General features: G+C 34.6%; 2 protein-coding genes across 3 annotated transcripts in view; both read right to left on the bottom strand.

Annotated features, from left to right (window-relative positions):
* Positions 1–238: 238 nt before the first annotated feature.
* On the bottom strand, positions 239–6,579 carry anxa14 (annexin A14). 2 transcript variants are annotated; one of them, XM_073822444.1, is made up of 12 exons: positions 6,229–6,579; positions 5,695–5,779; positions 5,397–5,499; positions 5,203–5,291; positions 4,305–4,418; positions 3,247–3,337; positions 2,539–2,618; positions 2,345–2,383; positions 1,906–1,996; positions 1,177–1,284; positions 1,005–1,060; positions 239–542 (listed from the first exon to the last, which is right to left on the bottom strand). In XM_073822444.1, exons 2-12 carry the CDS (start codon positions 5,734–5,736, stop codon positions 375–377), a joined length of 981 nt encoding a protein of 326 aa, XP_073678545.1. In that variant the 5' UTR covers positions 5,737–5,779; positions 6,229–6,579; the 3' UTR covers positions 239–374. The 2 variants fall into 2 exon arrangements, with proteins under 2 accessions (XP_073678545.1, XP_073678544.1); XM_073822443.1 differs by lacking the exon at positions 1,005–1,060.
* Positions 6,580–8,214: 1,635 nt separating this feature from the next.
* The window catches only part of crybg2 (crystallin beta-gamma domain containing 2), a 40,736-nt gene continuing 26,229 nt past the window's right edge, over positions 8,215–22,721 (bottom strand). Inside the window, exons 5-22 of the mRNA XM_073821457.1 lie at positions 20,881–20,928; positions 19,355–19,473; positions 17,558–17,768; positions 15,681–15,820; positions 15,410–15,536; positions 15,275–15,310; positions 15,046–15,185; positions 14,763–14,889; positions 12,960–13,114; positions 12,694–12,820; positions 12,396–12,428; positions 11,868–11,980; positions 11,551–11,680; positions 10,958–11,097; positions 10,343–10,466; positions 10,078–10,236; positions 9,830–9,989; positions 8,215–9,320 (exon numbers count right to left, since the gene is read on the bottom strand). Coding sequence (XP_073677558.1) covers positions 9,232–9,320; positions 9,830–9,989; positions 10,078–10,236; positions 10,343–10,466; positions 10,958–11,097; positions 11,551–11,680; positions 11,868–11,980; positions 12,396–12,428; positions 12,694–12,820; positions 12,960–13,114; positions 14,763–14,889; positions 15,046–15,185; positions 15,275–15,310; positions 15,410–15,536; positions 15,681–15,820; positions 17,558–17,768; positions 19,355–19,473; positions 20,881–20,928 — 2,178 coding nt within the window. The 3' untranslated portion in view covers positions 8,215–9,231. The remainder of the gene's footprint in view (positions 9,321–9,829; positions 9,990–10,077; positions 10,237–10,342; positions 10,467–10,957; positions 11,098–11,550; positions 11,681–11,867; positions 11,981–12,395; positions 12,429–12,693; positions 12,821–12,959; positions 13,115–14,762; positions 14,890–15,045; positions 15,186–15,274; positions 15,311–15,409; positions 15,537–15,680; positions 15,821–17,557; positions 17,769–19,354; positions 19,474–20,880; positions 20,929–22,721) is intronic.

Here is a 22,721-nt window from a genome sequence, read left to right as displayed (position 1 = left end):
TTTAACACACTCTGTTAGCTTTGATAAGTTAGAAGTTTCAAGTTTCTGGTCTTGTTGAAATATATAGTTGAGTATCATCAGCATAACAATGGAAACTAATCCCAAACTTCCTAATAATATAACCAAGGGGTAACATCTATATTGAAGTCAGAACATTTAAAAAGTTGTAAATTGTTGTATTATTAAAACTGTATTGACTTCCACAAGGATCCATAAAGGACAGTGCTGCAATTCTCGGTAACATTTTATTTGTTTATTTACTGATTTTCCAGACACAAAGCTGCTGTTTAACAGCAATTCAAATGAATGGAATGTGCTTTTACTGTGTGCACGTGAATGTTGTCTTATCATTTGAGTCATAGACAGCACTTCTTCTAATCTTCTGCGCGGCATATAGCCAACAAACCCTGCTGGTGTTCACCTTTGAACTGCTTCTGTAAGGCCGTGTACAGCGAAGTTCCCGTTGACTGAAGGTATGCCACTCTAACTCTCAGCAGATCCTCCTCACTGTGAGACACCATCACACCCTGGACCACCGATGCCTACAGAGTACAGGGCAGAGTATCTGTCAACATCTAGAGACGTTTCTAAGGAAAACGTCAACAGTGCATCAACAAGCAATGACTTCACTATTTGTGTAAAGCTGTATATTTGTTTACGACAACTTCCTGTTGCATTTGGATGTGCTTTGCATGAAGTTAGCATATTGCATTTCAGGTTTTTTATTGATATATACACCTACCATGCAAAATGATGTTAGTTTGTACTAGTAGGTTTACTCTAGTATTGTAATTGTGTGCATACTTACGCAACATTCTACTATGATGATTTAGACTTCTGTTTGGTTTATATACTCAAACCAAACCATTGAATAAACACTTCTGTATTTTTAGCCCAACATATAGGTGATTTTAGGTTTTACTTTACTGTTTGCTGGGACATTTGGTACCCAAAATGCTGGCAAAACCGGATCATGTGCACAAACAGTGCAAAAACAAGCTTACTTTCATAGTTTGGATCCGTTGTGCCAAGAATAAATACTGGTTCTGTATACATCGCACTGATGAGAAAAAGAAAGCTAAATTGCAAAGGCTTTGTGGATTTACATTAAAAGATCATTACACTTTGAACACACACATCTTAATACATCCTCAAACACACATAACCCAGTTTTACCTAGTGTCTTTAAGCCCTTTTTCAGGTCTCCAGAGAGGATACCTTTAAAATGTCCCTCTAAAGTGTCCTCCACTGACTGGCCTTTCTCAAACTCCAGTTGTTCCAGCACTGAAGCAGAAATCAAATTACTTTTCACACACATTTGTAATATTTGTTGTTGTCAACCCCCGAATATACATTACAAGAAGGCTTAAATAATATAGATGGATATGTTTGAAGGATTTGCATGTTAGAAATGATTCTTTACATAAGTAATTACCTTTAACATGGATACAGGCAACAACAAGCACTAGGACTGCCAACAATGGCATATATTAAACAGTATAAACGAACACTGTTAAATAACATTGTTAGCCTGCAAATCTAAATCTAAATTTTGATAGTTCATACTTCTGATGAAATTTTTTTGCATGAGATGTGCTCATGTAAAATAATTTCATCAGAAGCATGGACTGTCAAATGAACTGTTTTTTTTTTTGGCATAATATTTACAGACACTAGTCCACATTGTGTTTTTTTTTAATTGTACCAACCTACTTTTGATTAATTCCTTCAAAATTTGGGAAATTCTGTGACATTCCGTTATAAAGTAAATTTCACTTTTATGACTGGGTTCTCATCACAGAAATCATAAAGCCTTAATTTAGCAGTCTTCTGAAGACATTCTCCAACAATTCATCCCTGAAATTATAGCTATAGATCATAAACATACAATCACTTGCAACTCACCAATTCTAAGATGGTTTGGGTTTCTTGTGGTGAGTGTTTTGATCCAAATATCAGCTGCAGGTTTCTTGTTTTTCAGCTCCTCAGATAAAGACTGTAAAACAAAATTAAAATATACTGAATTTAATCAGGTATAATAAATCTGCATCTTATCTGAGTTGAATTCTTACAAAAAATTGGATATCTGTTATCCTGTGATCTGAGCTGAAATTCTTACAACATGAATCCTACTTCCGAGGTCGTCTAGAGGCCTCGGTACAGGCCGTTTCAGTGCAACAAATCAAACAAAGCAAAGTCAACATCATAGGTTTTATAGTTAAACCTTTATCGGCTACATCTCTAAATACGTCATGAAAGCAGTTCTTGGAGTGCAGGGTCACTTTGAGGGTGCTGGAAATATTTCCTAAAATAACAAATCTGTCATGAATGTATTTGGACTCACTGCTATATCCTGGTCAGTAATTCCTGGCCCATTCTCTTTCTGATAAAGGAAATAGCGAAAGAAACAGAGACGATGAGGATGATGATTCACACAGCACGAGATATTGACATACTCATGGTGTATCAACACAATAAAAATGGTTTTGGTAAATATTTAACAGAACGATTCAGGACAGGAGGTATCGCATGTCTTACCTTTAACAAAGCCACAATAAACTTTGAAAAATCTCCACTGGTTTCACTTATCAAGTCTTTTTCCAAATCCCGCTTATATTCTATAAAAATGACAATGTTGAAACATTCAAACTCAGGCTGATTGGAAATGTATGCAATTATCTCTGATATTCTTACTGAATTGAATATTATAGTAATAATATATGTGCTAGCATTTAATTTCTTTTTTAAACATATTTACATTTTCATTCAAAAAAAAAAGAATGCACTGAATTGATAGAAAGTGACAGGAAATACTCTTTTATTTAGAGGATTCTCTGTATTTTTGATCAAATAATTGCAATTTTGATGAGCAAGACTCTTTAAAAATATATTTAAAACATTGTACTGACCCCAAATGTTTGAAAGGTAGTGATATACATAAATATAAAATAAACCTTAAATGGATTAAGATTAATAGAGTTTTAAATATGTATATTTATGTATTATGTATATGTATGCTTTTTGTTTATAATGGAAGAATGCACATTATTGGACTACTGAATTTTAACTCCCATTCACTACCGTTAAGCTTGGAAGAGCCATTTTTAATATAACCCTTACTGTGTTCACCTGAAAGAATAAAGTAGGATACACCTAGGATGACTTGAGGGTTCCAAAAACAAAAATTGCATTAATTAATTAAAAGGTTCAACATTTTTACATCTTGTGAAATAATTCTTAAAGCACCTTGATTGTATGCAGCCCTAATGTCAGAGAGCTGCTGTGGGGTCCTTGTGCACAAAATCTCTAAAAGTGTTTCTTCATCTGTACCAGCACCCTGAACACACAAAAATGAATACAGTCTGAATGAATGTTGATCTATGGTTAAATGAATGCTGATAATTACACACACATACACACACACCAGTGGTGTTCTAAAATAAGCAGGCAATGTAAAATGTTTTTGTTATTATTTAAATCAAATGTAAATTCATGTCCCAGCCACATTTTCTTGGTTAAATAAACATTACTTTCACTTTCAGATTAAAAAAGTAAATTTTTACATTAACAATGTAATCAACATTCTATTTATTACAGCCAAGTTTGAATCTCAAGTTTTTAAGCATTTTACATTTATTCCAAAATATTAACTATTTATTAGTACTATTTATTAAATATTAGTAATAATTTAAACAATGCATTTTATTAAACTTATTTTCAGCTATTCTTTTTATTGGTTACCCTTCAACTACTTTTGATTTCTTTGGATCACCGGTCATCAAAGCTTGTTACTACTGGTCACAGATTAAATTTTATCAAGCTGACTAAGAACTCCCACACGCCATGTTTTTAGGTCTTATTCTGATGTAACAAAGTGGTTATATCTAAGTGTGTGAGTTGTTTACTTAATTTTTTTAATTAGTCTTCCCATTAACGCCATTATATTGTTCATTCAGACTGATTGGCGAACATGGGAGGCGGGATTTATCACATGATCCAATCACAGCCGAACAAAACCAGTCATATCCAATCTAGTCACTTTACCCCCCACCAAACTCTCCGCACACTTTTGTGGGTCTGTTAAAACTCAATGGGCTCAGGGGAGGCAAGAGAGACATGGACTCCTGCTATAACTTTACCTGCTGCTGTCTCTGTTGGACAATGTTTCTATAAAAAAAACTAGTGATTTATACACTTTTCAATGTTTTAGTTTTGAACTCTCTTGCCTCCTCAGAGAAAACGGCCCTGACACACAATCATGTAATTCATTACTCAAAACACTACACTAGCAATTAATTGCAAACCTCCATGGCTTTGCGTAAGCGATGGGCCTCAAATTGCTCTGGCATCATCATGAGTCCAAGTATCAGAGACTGCAGATCACCAGAAAGAACCTTCTTCAGACCTGCATCCAATTCCTGCAACACACACACAATTTACTGTTATCTCACACACATTTTTGTATCATGATGGGGAGTATCCATTGACTTCTATTGATTTTATACTGAGTTATTGATATTTTATATCCCCTAAAACCGAGTCCTCACAAGCGTTTCTTTATCTGTTCATTAAGCATTATTTAAGGTGTTTCTAGTTTATTTATAAGGCAATTTTATTGAAGGGAACTATATTTGATTTTAATTTTTACTATTCTTGTGGGGACATTTGGTCTCTATAATAATGTATTATATGACTTGATCACTTCTTATAGTATTTGTGACCCTGGACCACAAAACCAGTCTTAAGTAGCATGGGTATATTTGTAGCAATAGCCAAATATACATTGTATGGGTCAAAATTATCGATTTTACTTTTATGCCAAAATCAGTAGGACATAAGTAAAGAACATGTTCCATTAAGATATTTATGAAAATTCCTACAATATATATATCGAAACTTAATTTTTGATTAGTAACATGCATTGCTGTGAACTTCATTTGGACAAATTTAAAGGCAATTTTCTCAATATTTAGATTTTTTTTGCACCTTCAGATATCCAAACAAACCATACATAAATGGAAAGCCTATTTATTCAGCTTTCAGGTGACGTATAATCATTTGTTAAATTTTTTTTAAAAAGGGTCAATTTCAATATAATTGACCCTTATGACTGATTTTGTGGACCAGGGTCACATTTGGCCTCTAAAAAACTCAACCTGACTTGCTTGTGGTGATTTGAGAATGAATTTGTTTCTGATTTACCTTTTGTGAGAAATTCTTGTAGGCCCGGGCAAGAGTTCGTCTCTGAGCATTACTGCGATTGGTTAGTATTCTCACAATGGTGCTCAGATCTAAGATATAGTAGATTAAAATAACAACAATTAAATATGATAGAATATTAGCAGATTGACTTTTACTACCACAATCATGCCTCATGAGCAGTCACATAACTGTACCTTTCTTCTCCATTGCAGTGTGAAGGACTGTAACATCTCTCTCGGGACGGAAATTTGGAAAGGGCCGAACAGATCCCAGGGTGCCCCACCACATGCCTTCAGTCTGTGGGATGATATAAAAAGGCAATGTAAAGGGGAGAATGGATAATGTAGAAGAAAATAGTCCTGATGTAGAAGAACAATGGTATTGAGAAGATGTTTCGATGAAGAAACAGGAATATAATAGAAACAAACAATGGGACTGAAGCGCTACACAAAAAGTGATGTAGAGAAAAAAAGCACAGATGCAAACATTTACCGAAAGTGGAGATGTTTGCTGAGAGTTAGCTTCTGCCTCCATCGTATCACTTGTCAATGTAACAGGAAGTTATGCACAAGCTGCACTGTAAAAAAAAAATTGTAGGAACATTTTATTTACTTGTAAATTTTACAGTCGCTTTCCAAGAAATGGCAAGTAACACAATTATTATAAATGAAATGAATATAAAGTCTTTTCCTGTAAAACATACTCCAATAATCGTTTATTTACAACTTTGAAAAAAAAATCTCAGTGTAGGCTATATGAAAAAAAACAATAACAAAAACAATGTAAAACACCACCTACCAAAGAGCACTATTTTAGCAAAAACAGAGAAATTAATACCATATTGATAAGATTTAAAGAAATTAACTTCATTTTCACTTTAAAAATGGATTTAAATTTAACTTAAATCAGCTATGATTCTGAAAAAGAGGAAAGAAAATACGTTCAGAGAAAATTTAGTTTAAAAATGTTTACCCAATTTGAAAATATTATTCGGATAGTCATGACAAATTAGTTCGAGTGGTTTACCTGCTGTAAGTGTCTGTAGTGAGATTCAGTCTCAGGTGAGATCGAGTTTCAGGTTTTATGTGACTCCTGATCTGCCCTCTCTCAAACTTAATAGTGCAAGATGAAAACACAATGTTTTAAATCGCTCTTGAGAAATAAATAGCAACGCCGTAGTTCTCAGGGTCGTCTGCTGCAAAAAGCACAAAATGTCTCAAACCAAATGAAGCTTTCGATGCCTTAGATCAGATCAGATCAGATATCCCATGGGTGTAACCTTGACTCTACACACAAAAACTTGACACATAAAAACCTGCATAACTGGAAGATTCTTCCCCAAAACAACCATTTCCGAATTACGATTCTTCGAGGGAGAATTCCCGAACACCTTAGATGTACATTTAAACAACGTTCGATGTCAGTTATTTACTAGACGCTGCATAAAACAGGTTGTAATTTGAGAAATGTGTGAACGTGTTGTTAATGTCAACAAAGACGTTCGTGGAGCTGAACTTGCTTGTGACTGTGTACATAAACTAAACTTGAAAATGTCAAGAGAATTTACCTCCACCTGAAAGAGCAACATCATCAGGTGTGGCGTTTGATTTGTAGACCTGAACAAACAAAATGGCATCAGTACACGCATCTGCATACTTGTCATTCATCAGCAGCCGTTATCAAACATCTTCCACGTAGCAAACATGCTGCTCTTGACCCGCCGCTCCAGTCCGGTCATGGCACTTGCAGCTCGAGTCTGACTGATCTTATTAAACACAACAGTAAGTCATACAGCCATTTGGCAAGTACAATCAGTTTCCTAAGCCAAATGAAACAGGTTAAAATTAATAAACAAGCACTACTGCACATGTATGCCAATACAAGTTATGAACTGTTTCTAGTGCTGTCAAACAAATAATCGATATTAATCGCATCCAAAATAAAAGTTTGTGTTTAAAATGTGTGTGTAGTCTGTGTACTGTGTATATTTATTATGTGTATATATAAATACAGACATGTATATAAAATATATATAAATATAAAACATTTCTATACGTTTTAGTGCTGTCATATTGATTAATCGCAATTAATCACATCCAAAATAAAAGTTTGTGTTCACATAATATATTAGTCAACATTTGTGGATCAAAAACTTTCATCAAAATCAAAAAGAAATGAGAAATGTAGGTAATATATATTTATATTTTCAAATTATATAAGTCATATATAAATATGAATATATAGGCTATACACATGTAAATATTTCTTATTTATAAACGTGTTTGTGTGTGTATTAATATATACATATATACAGTACACACACATTATGTAAACAAACTTATTTTGGATGTGGTTAATTGTTATTAATCAATTTGACAGCACTAATATAAATATTTTTTAAATACATACATGTATGTGTCTGTACTTATATATACATATAATAAATATACACAGTACCCACATACATTATGTAAACACAAACTTATTTTGGATTTGATTGTGATTAATCGATTTAACAGCACTAATATAAATACTTTTAAATACATGTGTGTGTGTGTGTGTGTATTAATATATACATATAAATATATACAGTACACACACACACACACACACACACACACACACACACACACACACACACACACATATTATGTAAACAAACTTTTGTTTTGGATGCAATTTATTGCGATTTATCGATTTTACTGGACTTATATAAATATTTTTTTAATATATACATGTATGTGTGTGTATTAATATATACATATAAATATATACAGTACACACACACACACACACACACACACACACACACACACACACACATTTATATATTATGTAAACACAAACTTTTATTTTGGATGTGATTAATTGCGATTAATCGATTTGACCGGACCTTAAAATATTTTTTAAATACATACAATTATGTGTGTGTATTAATATATACATATAAATATATACAGCACACAACACATATATATTATGTAAACACAAACTTTTATTTTTGATGCGATTAATTGCGATTAATCGATTTGACAGCACTAATATAAATATATATTTTTTAATACATGTATGCGTCTGTATTTATATATACATAATAAATATACTCAGTACACACATACATTATGTAAACACAGACTTACTTTAGATGCAGTAAATCGCGATTAATCATTTGACAGCACTAACATAGATAGTAAAACATCAATAGTTCACATTTAAGTCAAAAAATGATAGACTAAATTGCCACATTTGTGTTTTTATACATAGTTTTATTACAAAATTAAAGCCACTCCCTGTTACATATTTCACATTGTACTTTGCAAATAATATTTATACATAATAATGTTTCCAACAACATGGCGACTTTATATTGACTCTGACATAAGCACACTTTTTGGTAATAAAAACAACAGGACAGATCGAAATCTGCCAGGATTGCAATGACTTTAAACTAATTGCAGATGTTGATATTAAAGCATACATACCAGAATATACCCAATATGTCAAATAAATGTTTAGAAAAAATAACATTAGCTTGTAAACAAATATAATGAGCAGAAAGAATGCTTCAGAAGTTGCTGGATTCATATACAATGATGACATTCTCTTGTGACGCATGGGAAAACAAAAATGCAAAAAAAAAAAAAAAAATGCTTTTAAGTGACTTAACCACCAGCACCATCATCAGTGTGTAAATGACGTGCAGGTAATATATTTTATTCAAACCATGTGCAAATAAGACACATCATTACAATTCAAGAACACTAGCATGTCGAATATTTGACCTCGGGTTCTCTTTCATTTTTAAATGGCAATACATGATCCATTTTACCTGTTATACAGTCTTTACAGACAAGAGAAAGTTTCCCTCCCAACGTCTTCTGATTGTATGTTCTGATTGGATGACTCACTAGTGCCCTCATAGTGTCCTACTGTATATCAGATCACAAACAGTGTTTGTGTTGTTGGGGCAAGACAAGTGGGTGGAGTCACAAGAAGAAGGGGATCAGATGAGGAAAAGAAAGGGCAGGATTAAACAAATTCCAGCTCCCATTGTTGGCTGGCATGTTCCTCGTTCTCTTCCCGAATCACTAAATGCTGTTTATCGTATGTCTTACCCCCTGTAAAAAAAGAGAGATTAGATTGCTGAAGAATGTGTTTAGGTAATTCAGTAGTTGCCAAAACCATTGTTTTAGGTCTAAATCCATATATTTATAAAGAAATTTAAGTATTTTATATTTATAAGAGAAAGTTTATACTACTCTTTAGAAGACTGGGGTTGGTAATATTTTGAAAATATTTTTTTAAGAAGTTTTGTATGTTCAGGTTTTGTATGTTTAAGGCCCAGAAAGGTTGAACTACTGATGTCACATGGACTATTTTATTTATGTTCTTACTACCTTTCTGGGCCTTGAATGTGATAGTTGCATTACTGTCTATGCAAGGTCAGAAAGCTCTCGGAGTTCATCAAAAATATCTTAATTTGTGTTCTGAAGATGAACAAAGGTCTTACAGGTTTGAAACAACATTATCAATTTTTGGGTAACTATCCCTTGAAACAATTATTAGTTACACTAGACAGTAGTAAAGCATGTGCTTGGTACCTAAGGAACACCAAACTACATCTCACCCTTGATATCCAGGACCATTCCAGGGAAGGTGACACTGGGGATGGTGCCGGTGACCTGAGCGCTCCACGTTTGCACTGGAACACGAGTTTCAGTCCACAGCACCACCTTAGATCCTGACTCGACATTACCCATCACCTGCAGGCTCATGGTTCGAGCGAGCTGAGACAAAGAGAGCACATGGTCAAAAATCAGAGAGAATAAATAACTACACATGCACCACTCATCCACTTCATGGTGTGCAAAGTACCTTGTTTTTAATGAGCCCATCCTGGTAAAGCCAAATATCACTCATTCCCTCCACCTGCTCTGTGACGACCACGCGGCCCGTCTTCATGTCCTCAACACCACCCTGCACTGATATGTAGTTGCCCGTTTCTTTATTTTTAATGCGGAAGAGTCTTTGTTTCTATAGGGATGTAAACACACAATTAAAAACATGGACGTACAAAATCATACTGTTTTCTAGTTATCTTGTGTAAATAATTGGGCATGCAAAGAAAGATGATACTAACTTGTCTGATTGGATACAAAGAGCCGATAGAGGAAATAGAGCTGAATTTATTCCAGTTTGTGATTTCAATGGGCTCCAAAAGGAACTGGCGCCCCCTGTAGTTACTATGTTCACATAACACCCAGCTGCAAAAAGATTGATGTGGTTTTGACATATGGGTTAACATATAACACAAAATAGACATGAATCCTCAAATGTAACCCTGGACCACAAAACCATAACACACTGTATGGGTCAAAATTACCCATACCCAAATTTTTCTTTATGCCAGAAATCATTAGGATATTAAGTAAAGATCATGTTTCATTAAGATATTTTGTACATTTTCTACTGTAAATATATATAAACTTAATTTTTTATTAGTACTATGCATTGCTAAGGACTTCATTTGGACAACTTAATAGGTACATTTCTCAATATTTAGATTTTTTTTGCGCCCTCAGATTCCAGATTTCCAGATCATCCTATCCTAACATCAATGGAAAGCTTATTTATTCAGCATTTAGATGATGTATAAATCTCAATTTCATAAAAATTGACCCTTATGACTGGTTTTGTAGTCCAGGGTCACAAATGAACTACTATGAAACAATAGTAACCAAAACTCCAAACTCACCAACCACTGTTGACCCTGACAGACAGGAAATGTGTATTAAATCCTTCCTCCCACATGTTGGAAATCTGTGAGTCAACAGTGACCTCCCGACCTTCAAAGCATTCCAATCCAAAGAGCGAGACTGATGGCACTGAGAAGGTCTGAAAGAAAGAGCAAATGTAGTTCAATGCTTTGTCTACAATTTTTTTCTATGTTTCCAGAAACAATTTAAAGGGAGCTTTCTGACCCTGCATAGACAACAATGCAACTGATACTTTAAAGGCCCAGAAAGGTAGTAAGAACATCATTAATATAGTCCATGTGACAAAAATTATAATTTTTGTGTGCAAAGCAAACAAAAATAATGATTTGATTCAAAGAATCTGATACAGAAGTGAAGAAACTGTTAAATAAAGTCTTTATTTGCAGTTGAACCACTGCTGTCACAAGGACTATTTTAATGATGTCCTTACTACCTTTCTGGGCCTTGAATGTGTCAGTTGTGTTGCTGCCTATGCAGGGTCAGAAAGCTCTCAGATTTAATATCTTAATTTGTGTTCTGAAGATGAACAAAGGGTGAACTATTACTTTAAGAAAGCAGAGTTTCTACTCACCATTGGAACTGCTTTGATTGAGCGAATGCTGGCGTCAGTTGGCATGCCCATGCTGGCCGCGTTAGGATAATCTCCTTCAGACAAAATATACATGTCTCCTGTGAACTTCTCTCCTCCATATAGCACCCAACTGAAATGAACAGAGGTATACAAAATGAAAGAAATATATGACCATGAATATAGTGAATTTTAATGCATGGTGAATCTAATGCTTACATTTGTATGTGTCTATATGCATTTTGGGGCAACTGTATACTTTCACAGCTCATTCATGCATCTATCTAAACATTTATCCTACCCTAAATTTTCTCACTAACCTTCCTCCCACCACCCTGCAGGACTTAACGGTGAGGTTTTCAGGCAAACAGCCCTGGTTCTGATGACACACTCTACATGTGCCCTGAAAATCTGGCTCTGAGTAGAGCAGAACCTGCAGCAAAGCAAAAGAGAGGCAATACGTTAATGATGGCGATTTTCGTTATATACTGTTCAAAAGTTTAGGGTCAGTAAGATTTTTTTTAATAAAAAAAAATTCAAACACTGTTAAGATTTCTATTTCATTTAAATGCTGTTCTTTGTTTCCACAAAAATCTGAAGCAGGACAACTGTTCATCATTATTAATTATAATAATTCCTGAGCAGCAAATCAGCATATTAGAACGATTTTTGGAAGGATCATGTGACATTAAAGACAGGAGTAATGGCTGATGGAAATTTAGCTTTAATATCACAGGAATAAATTGCATTTTAAAAAGTATTCAATGTATGAATAGAAAACAGTTATTTTCAATTGTATTTTTGATCAAATAAACGCAGCCTCAGTGAGCATACGAGACTCAGCTCACCTCATTTCTGAAGCTGGGTCTGTCACTAGGTGCCTGAAATACACAAGAACAACTTCATTAATGAAATCAAGGACAGATAATGAAAATAATACATGAAATAAATACACAAGAATTGCCAATTAATTACCAGATGCAAAAGTTAACCAAAGTAACTTTAGTGATTGCACCTCTCAGTAATCTGGTAATCTAATATTTACTCTTTATGCAAAACATTTTCAACCTCACACAATTTGAGCGAAGAGTCCTTGCACAAACTGTTTAAATTAGATTAATCAATAATAAAAAGACTCTGACGTACTGTGAGGATGGGTTGTATGGAACAGATGTGGTTGTCTACAGAGCCCCAGTCTCCACAGTTGTTGTAGAAGCCTTTCTCCAAGATGTACTGGTTGCCTGAGAAATCCACATGAGAGTAGCCCACCCATCTGAGGAACGAAAGAAAAATCAATTCACATTTATTACCAGAATGGAATACAACAATAAATTTCACATAATGTATGTGTAAGAGCTTTATGGTCAAACTCAAACATTGCTACATCAGGAGACAGAGAGATTAGGACATACACTCCACTCAGCACATGGATGGAACGGGTGTTGATGCCGAACCCAAACAGCTCCACATCTGCGACAGCTTCTGAGACCTCAAATGTGGGCTCTTCGCTATCTGGTTTGTCCTCTTCAGGCATCCCATATAATATCAGAAGGGGCTCAGACAGGTCCTACAGGAAGAAGATATTACAGTTCAAAAATTAAAGAGGTTTGTACACAACCACCCTATAATGACAAAAATCCACCCAGTGATTTTGTTTTTAAATCCCCATAAATCATTATCACTTTTTCAGATCAAGCCATTCTCAGATTCTTGGCAGTGACGTAGTCCTCATGGTTGTGGATTGACACTGGCGTTTTAGCACAGACCCGCCCTGAGTGAGCTGTGAACAGTCCGCCATTGTTTTGACGCCAGATCAGGAGTAGACAAGAATGCCTCTGATTGAGCGCTTGAGGTGTTTTGTTGTTGGATGTAATAATCAACATAGCAGTCGTCATTTACTCTCGACATCTGAGCCGCTAAAGACGCAGAAAATTACTTTTTGTTTTTGAAGGAAACACGCCCCCGATCTGCCTAAATGTGAGTGAGTATGCGTTTTTTTTTTATTAATCTTTGCAAATCATCTTTCCTAATAATGTGCTAGTCAGCCAGTTCCGCGATTAAATGTGGCTAAAGTTTACTAGTTTCTCAGAGAACTGCTTGTCCATCCCACGGAAGCATTAGCATTTAAAGGAACATGCACCAAAACAGGTCACTGTGAACAGAGCTGTTTTTTAGGTAAAAAGTATATTATAGACTTTTCATTAAGACCCTAAAGAATAATATCAACTTGTGGAAAATGGGCATCCAATGAGTGTATTTTTTATTTACATATTTAATAAAATATATTACTAATAAATGTTTTTTAACAAATTGAAAAATGTATTTATAGCTAGTCACATAAATCTATTTAAAATATTTTATTTGTATTATTATTATCAGTATATTAATACAATCAAATATCAATTTTTTCATATTTTTTAGTATTGATATTTACATACCTTTATAGTTAGTCACATGTACTATTGATATTATTATTATTAGTAGTAGTATATCAATAAAATACATATTTATATTTATAATAAAATACATTCATATTTTCTATATTTTTTGTATAGACATTTACATGTTTTTATAGCTTGTCACAGAAATGAAATATATATATTTTTATTTCAATAATAATAATAATAATAATTAACATCAGAATACTTCCATTTTTAAAGTGGACATTGGATGCCTATTTCCATCTGATTAAAATTCCTCAGTGATTGTGTAAACCAACACCCTTTTTACCTTGTTAAAAACAGCTCTGTTCACAGTGACCAGTTTCGGTGCATGGCTCTTTAAATGATAATGAGCTACTGCTCACCCCGCCCCTCGCTTCCCTTTTTGTGTATTCTGTGGCTCTGATGTCAGGAGAAAATGAAGAGTCTTATGTTCACTTTTACATCCAACTACAAAACACCTGCATTGCTTACGAGACATTGTTGCTACAACTGCTTGAGCATGGAGAAAATGGCAGACAGTGTACAACTGGCCGAGGGCGGAAATATGCTAATACGGGACAGTCCGCCAGCGGTCATTGGCGGGGCCTGAGCAATGTGACGTCATACTACTCAGAAAATCAAAATGGCTTGATAATGAATTAATTTTACCATGTTAAAGTGAATTCTGCATACAATTTCTCCTTTTATAAAACTAAATGGAATGAATCTTGGTGAGATTTTATCATACACAAATAATATAAAATAATAAAATCTATTTTGTGTTTGTCTTACAGCTTGGATGGCTCTGACCGAGCGCAGCTCTGAGTTCACTCCTCCCCAAACTCGCCAGTCATGATACTCTCCCTCCTCCAGAAGATACTGGTGACCCCGGAAACCCTCCTTCTCATAGCCCACCCAGCTACAAGACAGATAAGTAAGTTGAGCAGAAGAGAACAGAGAGCAATGCAACAAAAATAATCCAGATACTGTCCTGCATACCATGTATAATAAATGTCAGTTCTTGCTCTCTTCCCCACTTCATTCTTTATCAAACACACATAATTTCAATACTCACCAGCCTCCAATAACTTTAAGGGATCCTGCACTGAACATAAACAATGATTGTTGCTTGTCCATTCTTGACAGGAAATCTCTCATGCTGGTGTAGATTTCTCTGCTTTTGCCAGTGAAATATGGCTTTTCATACAGCACAATCTGTTAAAAACAAATGATATCAAACATGAATTATCTTTAAGGAACATCAAATACTTTATTAGATGCCAGTTTATGAATTCAACACTTACTTTTGGCTCATAGATGTTCTCCACTTTAGGTTCCCCCTACAAAAAACATTTACATTAATATACATCATTTAATAGCTGATATGCTGTGGAGCCATTGATCAAAAAAAGGCAGCAGACTGAAGAGTAGATGCTCACTATTTTAAGCGGGTGTACGGAGCCCACATATGGATGTGTGACGCCCCAGGCGGCTGGGGTGGAGAATCCTCCGACTTCAAGCACTCGTGGGACACCCTGAAAGAAGGGCTCTGCAAACACCAACCATCTGGAGGAGATCAAACAGGTGATGTTAAGAAACAGACACTAAAACAGAGCCCAAATGGAAAATATGCATGCAGATTTTTACCCAAAATCGCTGCAGAAAATGTCAGGAATGTCAGTTTTGAAATAAGCTGCACTGATTACTCACAGTCCAGCGTTGATGATGATGGAGTTTGCTTTGACTGGGAAGCCAAAAATTCTAGAGTCTTCTGACGTGTCTCTGAATGTGACTTTCTTGCCTTCTGCATTTTCTTCCGGGAAAAGGCTGATTTCAGGAACGCTGTAATCCTGGAAAGGCAAAAGAAAAATGTGTTAAACATATAGAGCACTGAAAAACAAAACAACAACAAAAACCCTTGTGCAAGTGGGAATTCCTAAAAAGTCTGTAGAAGTGGTGTCAATATAAAGGCAATTCTGCTTTAGGACACAAGGTGGCGCACTTGTATGACATTACACTTAAGTGAACTTAAAACATGATCCCATCCATCCCAGACACATTTTCAAGCTAAAACAATGTCACCTCTTATAGTCTGTCTATAGCAGAGATTAGGTATGGTAAGATTCAAGTGCTTTATTTCATCACCACTGATTATGATGACACTGTGAAGAGCAAGACATAGAAGTCAAAAGTTTACATATACCTTGTAGATTCTGCAAAATGTTAATTATTTGACCAAAATAAGATGGATCATACAAAATACATGTTATTTTTTTATTTAAAACTGGCCTGAATAAGATAAGTGATAGTTGTATATGAGTCCCTTGTTTGTCTTAAACAGTCAAACTGCCCTCTGTTCTTCGGAAAAATCCTTTAGGTCCCACAGACTCTTTGGTTTTTCAGCATTTTTGTGTATTTGAACCATTTCCAACAATGGCTGTATGATTTTAAAATCCATCTTTTCACACTGAGGACAACTGAGGGACTCATATGCAACTATTACAGAAGGTTCAAACACTCACTAATGTTCCATAATGATGCATTAAGAGCCAGGGGTGTAAACTTTTGAACAGAATACACATTTGTAAATTTTTCTTATTTTGCCTAAATATCATATTTTTTCATTTGTGACCCTGGACCACAAAACCAGTCATAAGGTTAAATTTTACAAAACTGAGATATATACATCATATAAAAGCTCAATAAATAAGCTTTCTATTGATGTATAGTTTGTTAAGATAGGACAATATTTGGCCGAGATTCTATTTGAAAATCTGGAATCTGAGGGTGCAAAAAAATCAAAATACTGAGAAAATCACCTTTAAAGTTGTCCAAATTAAGTTCTTAACAATGCATATTACTAATCAAAAATTACATTTTGATAGGTTTACAGTAGGAATTTTACAAAAAAATCTTAATGTAACATGATCTTTACTTAATTTCCTAATGATTTTTGACATAAAAGAAAAATCAATAATTTTGACCCATACAATGTATTTTTGGCTATTGCTACAAATATACCCCAGTGACTTAAGACTGGTTTTGTGGTCCAGGGTCACATTTAGTACTGCCCTTCGGAAGCTACAGAAGATACTTGCATGTCTCCCAGAAGACAAAATTCTCTTTTGTGGACTATATGTAACGTCTTTTATGTGAAACATCTTATTCAGGTCAGTACTAAATAAAAAATAACATGCATTTTGCATGATCTCTGTTATTTTGGTAAAATAAATAACATTTTTTAGATTCTGCGAAGTTTATGTAAACTTTTGACTTCAACTGTACATTAACATGGCAGAGGTAGAGCTGCAACTTCCACCAAATAATTACAATGAACCAAAGTAATAAAAGCGAACTATCTGTACCATTTGCACTGAACCGCTATGTGTTGAATCAAATAGCACTATATCGTAATGGGTTAAATCATATTGCATCACATTGGTAGCCGCTTCATATGTATCTTTAATGTATTGTATCGTTGGCTACTCATGGAGATGTATATAGGATAAGCGCAAGTTTATGAACTTGAATTTCAGATAACAAAGAGATGACAAAAGAAGTGAACAGCAAACACAAGTCTGACATACTCTCACTGCTCGTCGTATGGAACCGAAGGAGAATTTCCTCTTTAGCCGAGGTTTGGGCTCATGGTCCTCTTCACCATGATGTTGTGTTGTTCCATTCTGCTGACCAACCACTTCTTCATCTGGTGGTCCAAATGGATCTGTCAGCTCGATGTCCCCCTCGTCCAGAGCGATCTTTTCCCCTTTGAAGTTTGGCTTCTCATATAACACCCAACTTTGGAGGACAAAGCAGAGGACAAAATATGAGGAAGAGAACATACAACCATTGTTATATTGTCATTTTGAAATTGTCTTTAATCATCATATTTTCCTTTAAGTTTTAGCTATGTTGTTGTTTTGTTAGTTCTTTCTTTATTTTAATAATACATCTACATCACGTTTAATTATCATCTCATTTTAAATTAAACTATATAACTTAAAAAAGACAAATATTGCCTTGGCCAGGTTAACTATATTAACATTGTGTAATACTTATAAACTACTGTTGACAATTTTGGGGGTCTGTTGGGTGTTTATAATGTTACGAAAAAAAAAAATCTACTGAACTTTCTAAGAATCTTGAAAAAAGGTTTTAAGCATTCCCCAAATTATTAAGCAGTACAAATGGTTTCAACATTGAGTTTTATTGAAGCACCAAATCAGCATTAGAATGATTTCTGAAGGATCATGTGACACTGAAGACTAGAGTAATGGCTGAAAAAAAATTCAGCTTTGCCATCACAGAAATGAATAACATTTTAAAATATATTAAGATAGAAATAGTTATTTTAAACTATAATAATGTCTCACGTTATTATTGTTTTTAGTTTTTATCAAATAAGTGCAGCCTTAATGAGCATAGGAGCCTTCTTTTAGAAATATATATATAAAAAAACTATTCAACCCATACATACCACAATTTATGACCCTTTTTTGAAAAACATAGACATGAAGTAGGGCAATGGCTGCTAGGCTATGTGAAGGACACTGATACAAGTGTTTTGATACTTGATGGAGTAAAGACATTAAAAAAACGGCACATGATGTGTATGTTATGACAACATCCGGCAAATTACAATACAGCTGACTTTGCCAGATTACTTAGATAAATAACAAGAGCAAACATGAAGTTGCTTCAGCATAAACATAAATCAGCCTCTCTTTGAGCTGAGAGAGTGACAAAAGTAGGTGTTCCTATTAGTATTAAAATGTATAATTCAAAAAAGCAATTAGCAAAAGCTATAGTTGTATGTTTCTGCAGCTAATGATATTTTCTGATTTGGATATGTTTTATTGCTGTGAGGCAGGGAGAGTCTGCATGTTAAGACTGATGTGGAATGTGTCTGATTCCCTTCACCAGCTATGTGACTACATTATTTATTGTGCATTAAAGGGACAGTTCACCAAAAAAAAAAAAAAAAAAAAAAAAAAAAAATCTGACATTAATTACTCATTCTCATGTCATTCCAAACCTGTTAGACCTTCGTTCAACTTTGATGCACAAATCTTAATTTGCGTTCAAAGGTAAATGAAGATTTTACGAGTTTGGAAGGACAAAAGGGTGAATAATTAATGAATTAGTGAACTATCCCTTTAAAATGTACTTCTGCATATTTACTGTCCTGTGTCAGTTAATGTTTTGCATAATCCTGAACAGCATTATTGCTCTATCACACCTATGTTTATGAAACAAGCAAACAAGCTATTTTTAATTTTAATTATTTAATTGAAATAATTCATTTTAATTTTGGCCAATTGCTTTGTAGTTGCAAGATAATGACGCTGAGTATATAAAAAAACTAAATAATGTTTGCCACTCACCCTCCTCTGATCACTCTAATTGAAATAGTGTCTGTAAACTCCCATGGTGTGGCGTCCACAACATCACCACGCACTTCAATTATCCCACCGGTCATTCCAGGCTTGTCATAGATGAACATCTGACAGAAAAAAAGAAGCAGCTTAAAAAAAAAAGTCCCACAAATCTTTTCAACAAAGACCGCATTGTTTAATATTTAACTATCTTAACCACTAGGGGCAGCAGATGTGCTAAAATTGGACAAGGGACAATCTACCTTTGTCCTGCACTGACAGTGAAACATCCATTCCCACCGTCCTACTTTTGAAAGGCACTTTTATTGTCTCAAAACCTTAAGGCTGCAATATTACACTGACGACTAATACAGTCAATTTCGGAGAAGGAAAGGACAAGAATAAGCACGAATAAGCTTGACAAGCCAGTTTTGGTGACCTTTTCTAGACCTTTTACTTTACTTTCTGATGAAGCACACAAGAATGTCAACCAAAACTAATTCAGTAGAGATGCACAGGTAGTTGTTAAATATATAACATAGATGTTTAGTAAATGTCACAGTGGCAAGTTGAGTCATGCATCCTGGAAAATCGTTATTGTGGTTTATGTTCCAACCAGACAGCAATCCTGAATGAATAAATGATAAAAATGCTAACAGAAATAATAAACATAGCCTTTTAGGCTATTATGCATAATTCTACTCTACAATATTATACAAATATGTGACCCTGGACCACAAAACCAGTCATACATTGCACGGGTATATTTGCAGCAATCGCAAACAATACATTGTATAGGTCAAAATGATAAATTTTACTTTTACTTAAACATTATTAGGATATTAAATAAACATGAAGATATTTTGAAAGTTTTCTACCATAAATATATCAAAACCTAATTTTTGATTAGTAATATGCATCGCTAAGAACTTCATTTGGACAACTTTAAAGGCGATTTTCTCAATATTTAGATTTCTTTTTTGCACCCACAGATTCCAGATTTCTCTGACAAATATTGTCTTATCATAACAAACCATACATCAATTGAAAGCTTATTTAATCATAATTTTAAAAAATCATCCCTTGGTTTTGTGGTCCAGAATCAAATACATATATAAAACACTTTATTTTCCAATCTCTAAGTACAAAACACACAAACTTCTATTCTTTTAAAAATCATTTGATGAAGAAGATCATGTCACTTGTTGTTAGTCTTGTCATCTGTAGTTCGCTTTTATATTCTGTGACTGTCCAAACATGTGTATTTGGCAGATGAAATGGGTCTAAATGTGCCCTTAGCACCATCCGCAGATCATCTACACACCCACAAATTTTCAAAAACACCTCACCTGTTCTTAAATACCAGCCTCAGGCTTTCCTCACAAGTGCAAACCAAGTACATTCTGTCACTTTTTATTATAATAACCACAAGCAGTAAAGCGAATATATGCAGGGTTTAGTTTGGGCCTGATCAGTTAGGCCTATAATTTACTAATATCAGTGAGAAAAGAAAACACATTTGTATGAAATCTCACCTTTCCAGGTCGAGGATTCAGCTTCCCATGCTCCTTTTCTTTAGTGAGCTGAACAGAAAAAAGAAATATTTAAATGAGATGAAGTCTTATTCAAATAAACACAGATATAACCACAACAGTGAGTAACTTCTATTTTAAGAACGCATACAATTTACACTAGTGGATAAGTAAAACATTATGCTATTATGATAAGATCAGTCAGAAACCACAGAGACAATATTATCCTTTACATAGTGTTCAGTTCAAATCTTCATGTCACATGAGTTTAGAATGATTGTATGAATATATACTCAGAATTTAAATGGAGGATTTGTTTTCTTAGGTTCAAAATGCACTTCAACATCCCCTCAGATCACCTTTTGTATTTCAAGAAAACACTACACTCCTATACCTAACCTTTGACAATAGAAGAACAAGCACTTAACACAACACTTGATGTTTCTACCTCTCAGGTCACACGCAGGAAGATGCAAGAGGCTCACAGCCTTATTGTCACCAGACTTGCAAAGCAGCACTGGAATGCAGCAAAAATGCACTGAATGGCGTAATGCCTGTGTGTGACAAGCTGTTTGTACTTAGAGGTCCTTAGGGAAACTATATACAGTAGGGGAAACAATATGAGAATGACTTCCACACTGCAGATCTGCTGTTAGCATCTGCCAAAACAAACCGTTGCCTTTAAAATGGAAATCAAGAGGTCAGGTTATCAGGTGAAATGGTCAAGAGGTTCTCGAGTGGATTAATGGCTTATGGTGAATGTAAAGTTTCTACAGTACATGTCAAAAGCTCATTGTTTGTTTCTAAATGCTGCATATTTATGCACGTAGGAGGTGATGAAAAGCCCTTCCCAGACTTTGCCGAGCGACATGCCTTTGCACTTGCAATGAGGCATTGCCAGGTTAGAAGAGAGACAACATTACTCAAGAGGCCAAGTTAAATTTCTCTGTTTGCATATGGGGATGCTCTTAATGAAAAGTCAAATATGTGAGTTACATAGTGCTATAAACCACCCGTATGTCAGTCTCACTGTCAGACGTGGTGAAGACATGTTTTCCAGAATGTACGAATATTTCAAATATGCATACAAATGGGTGTGAGACGCAGTCGGTATGTCCACAGCTGATCTGCCAACTCAATGCAATGCAACAGTGAATGTGACATCTTAGATATGTAGCCAAATTATGCATGATTGCTTAAAATGACTTTTGTTTTTTTGGGGTGGGTCTTAATTTTAACTTCTGAATATAACCAAACCTTAAGAATGAAAAGCCTTTTGTTGTAGTTAAGCTACATCATTAAAATGCATGCAATAGGAAACTGGAAATTAGTCTATATACTCTATAGGGTCTACACAAACTGAGGGTGATATAATTGCTTTGTATATGTCTGTTCCAACTGGCAAATATACAGTAAGGTATTGCCAACCTAAAGAGCAGGGTGTGTCTGAGCAGGACTCAAATTATCCTGGCTAGGAAAATTATCAAAGCTAATTAGAGGAGACAAAGCGCACGCAGTAAGATAATAAATAGTGTCACATTCCATCAGCCTCTCCTACTTTCCCTGCCTATTGACAAGAGCTCCAGGGACGATCTGTTTTTCTGATACTATTTTCTGACCTGTGCTTAGAAAGTGCCGATTCAGCTTTATTATTCCCAATGGTTTTGCCAAAGGGAAAAACTAGCTGTTTCTGTCTTACATAATCATGATCTGAAAAATGCATTCAACAGGAAACCAAACTAATTGTATACAGTTTAAATCAATTTTATGAAATGATATAATTTCAAGAAGGATATTGCTCTGTGCATAATTGCAGGAAATCAAAAAGTTTGCTCTGTCATTGA

Source organism: Garra rufa, chromosome 17 (assembly GCF_049309525.1).
Source record: "Garra rufa chromosome 17, GarRuf1.0, whole genome shotgun sequence".
NCBI lineage: Eukaryota > Metazoa > Chordata > Actinopteri > Cypriniformes > Cyprinidae > Garra > Garra rufa.
Note: the sequence above shows the minus strand (reverse complement) of the source record. Positions and strands in the feature narration are given on the sequence as shown.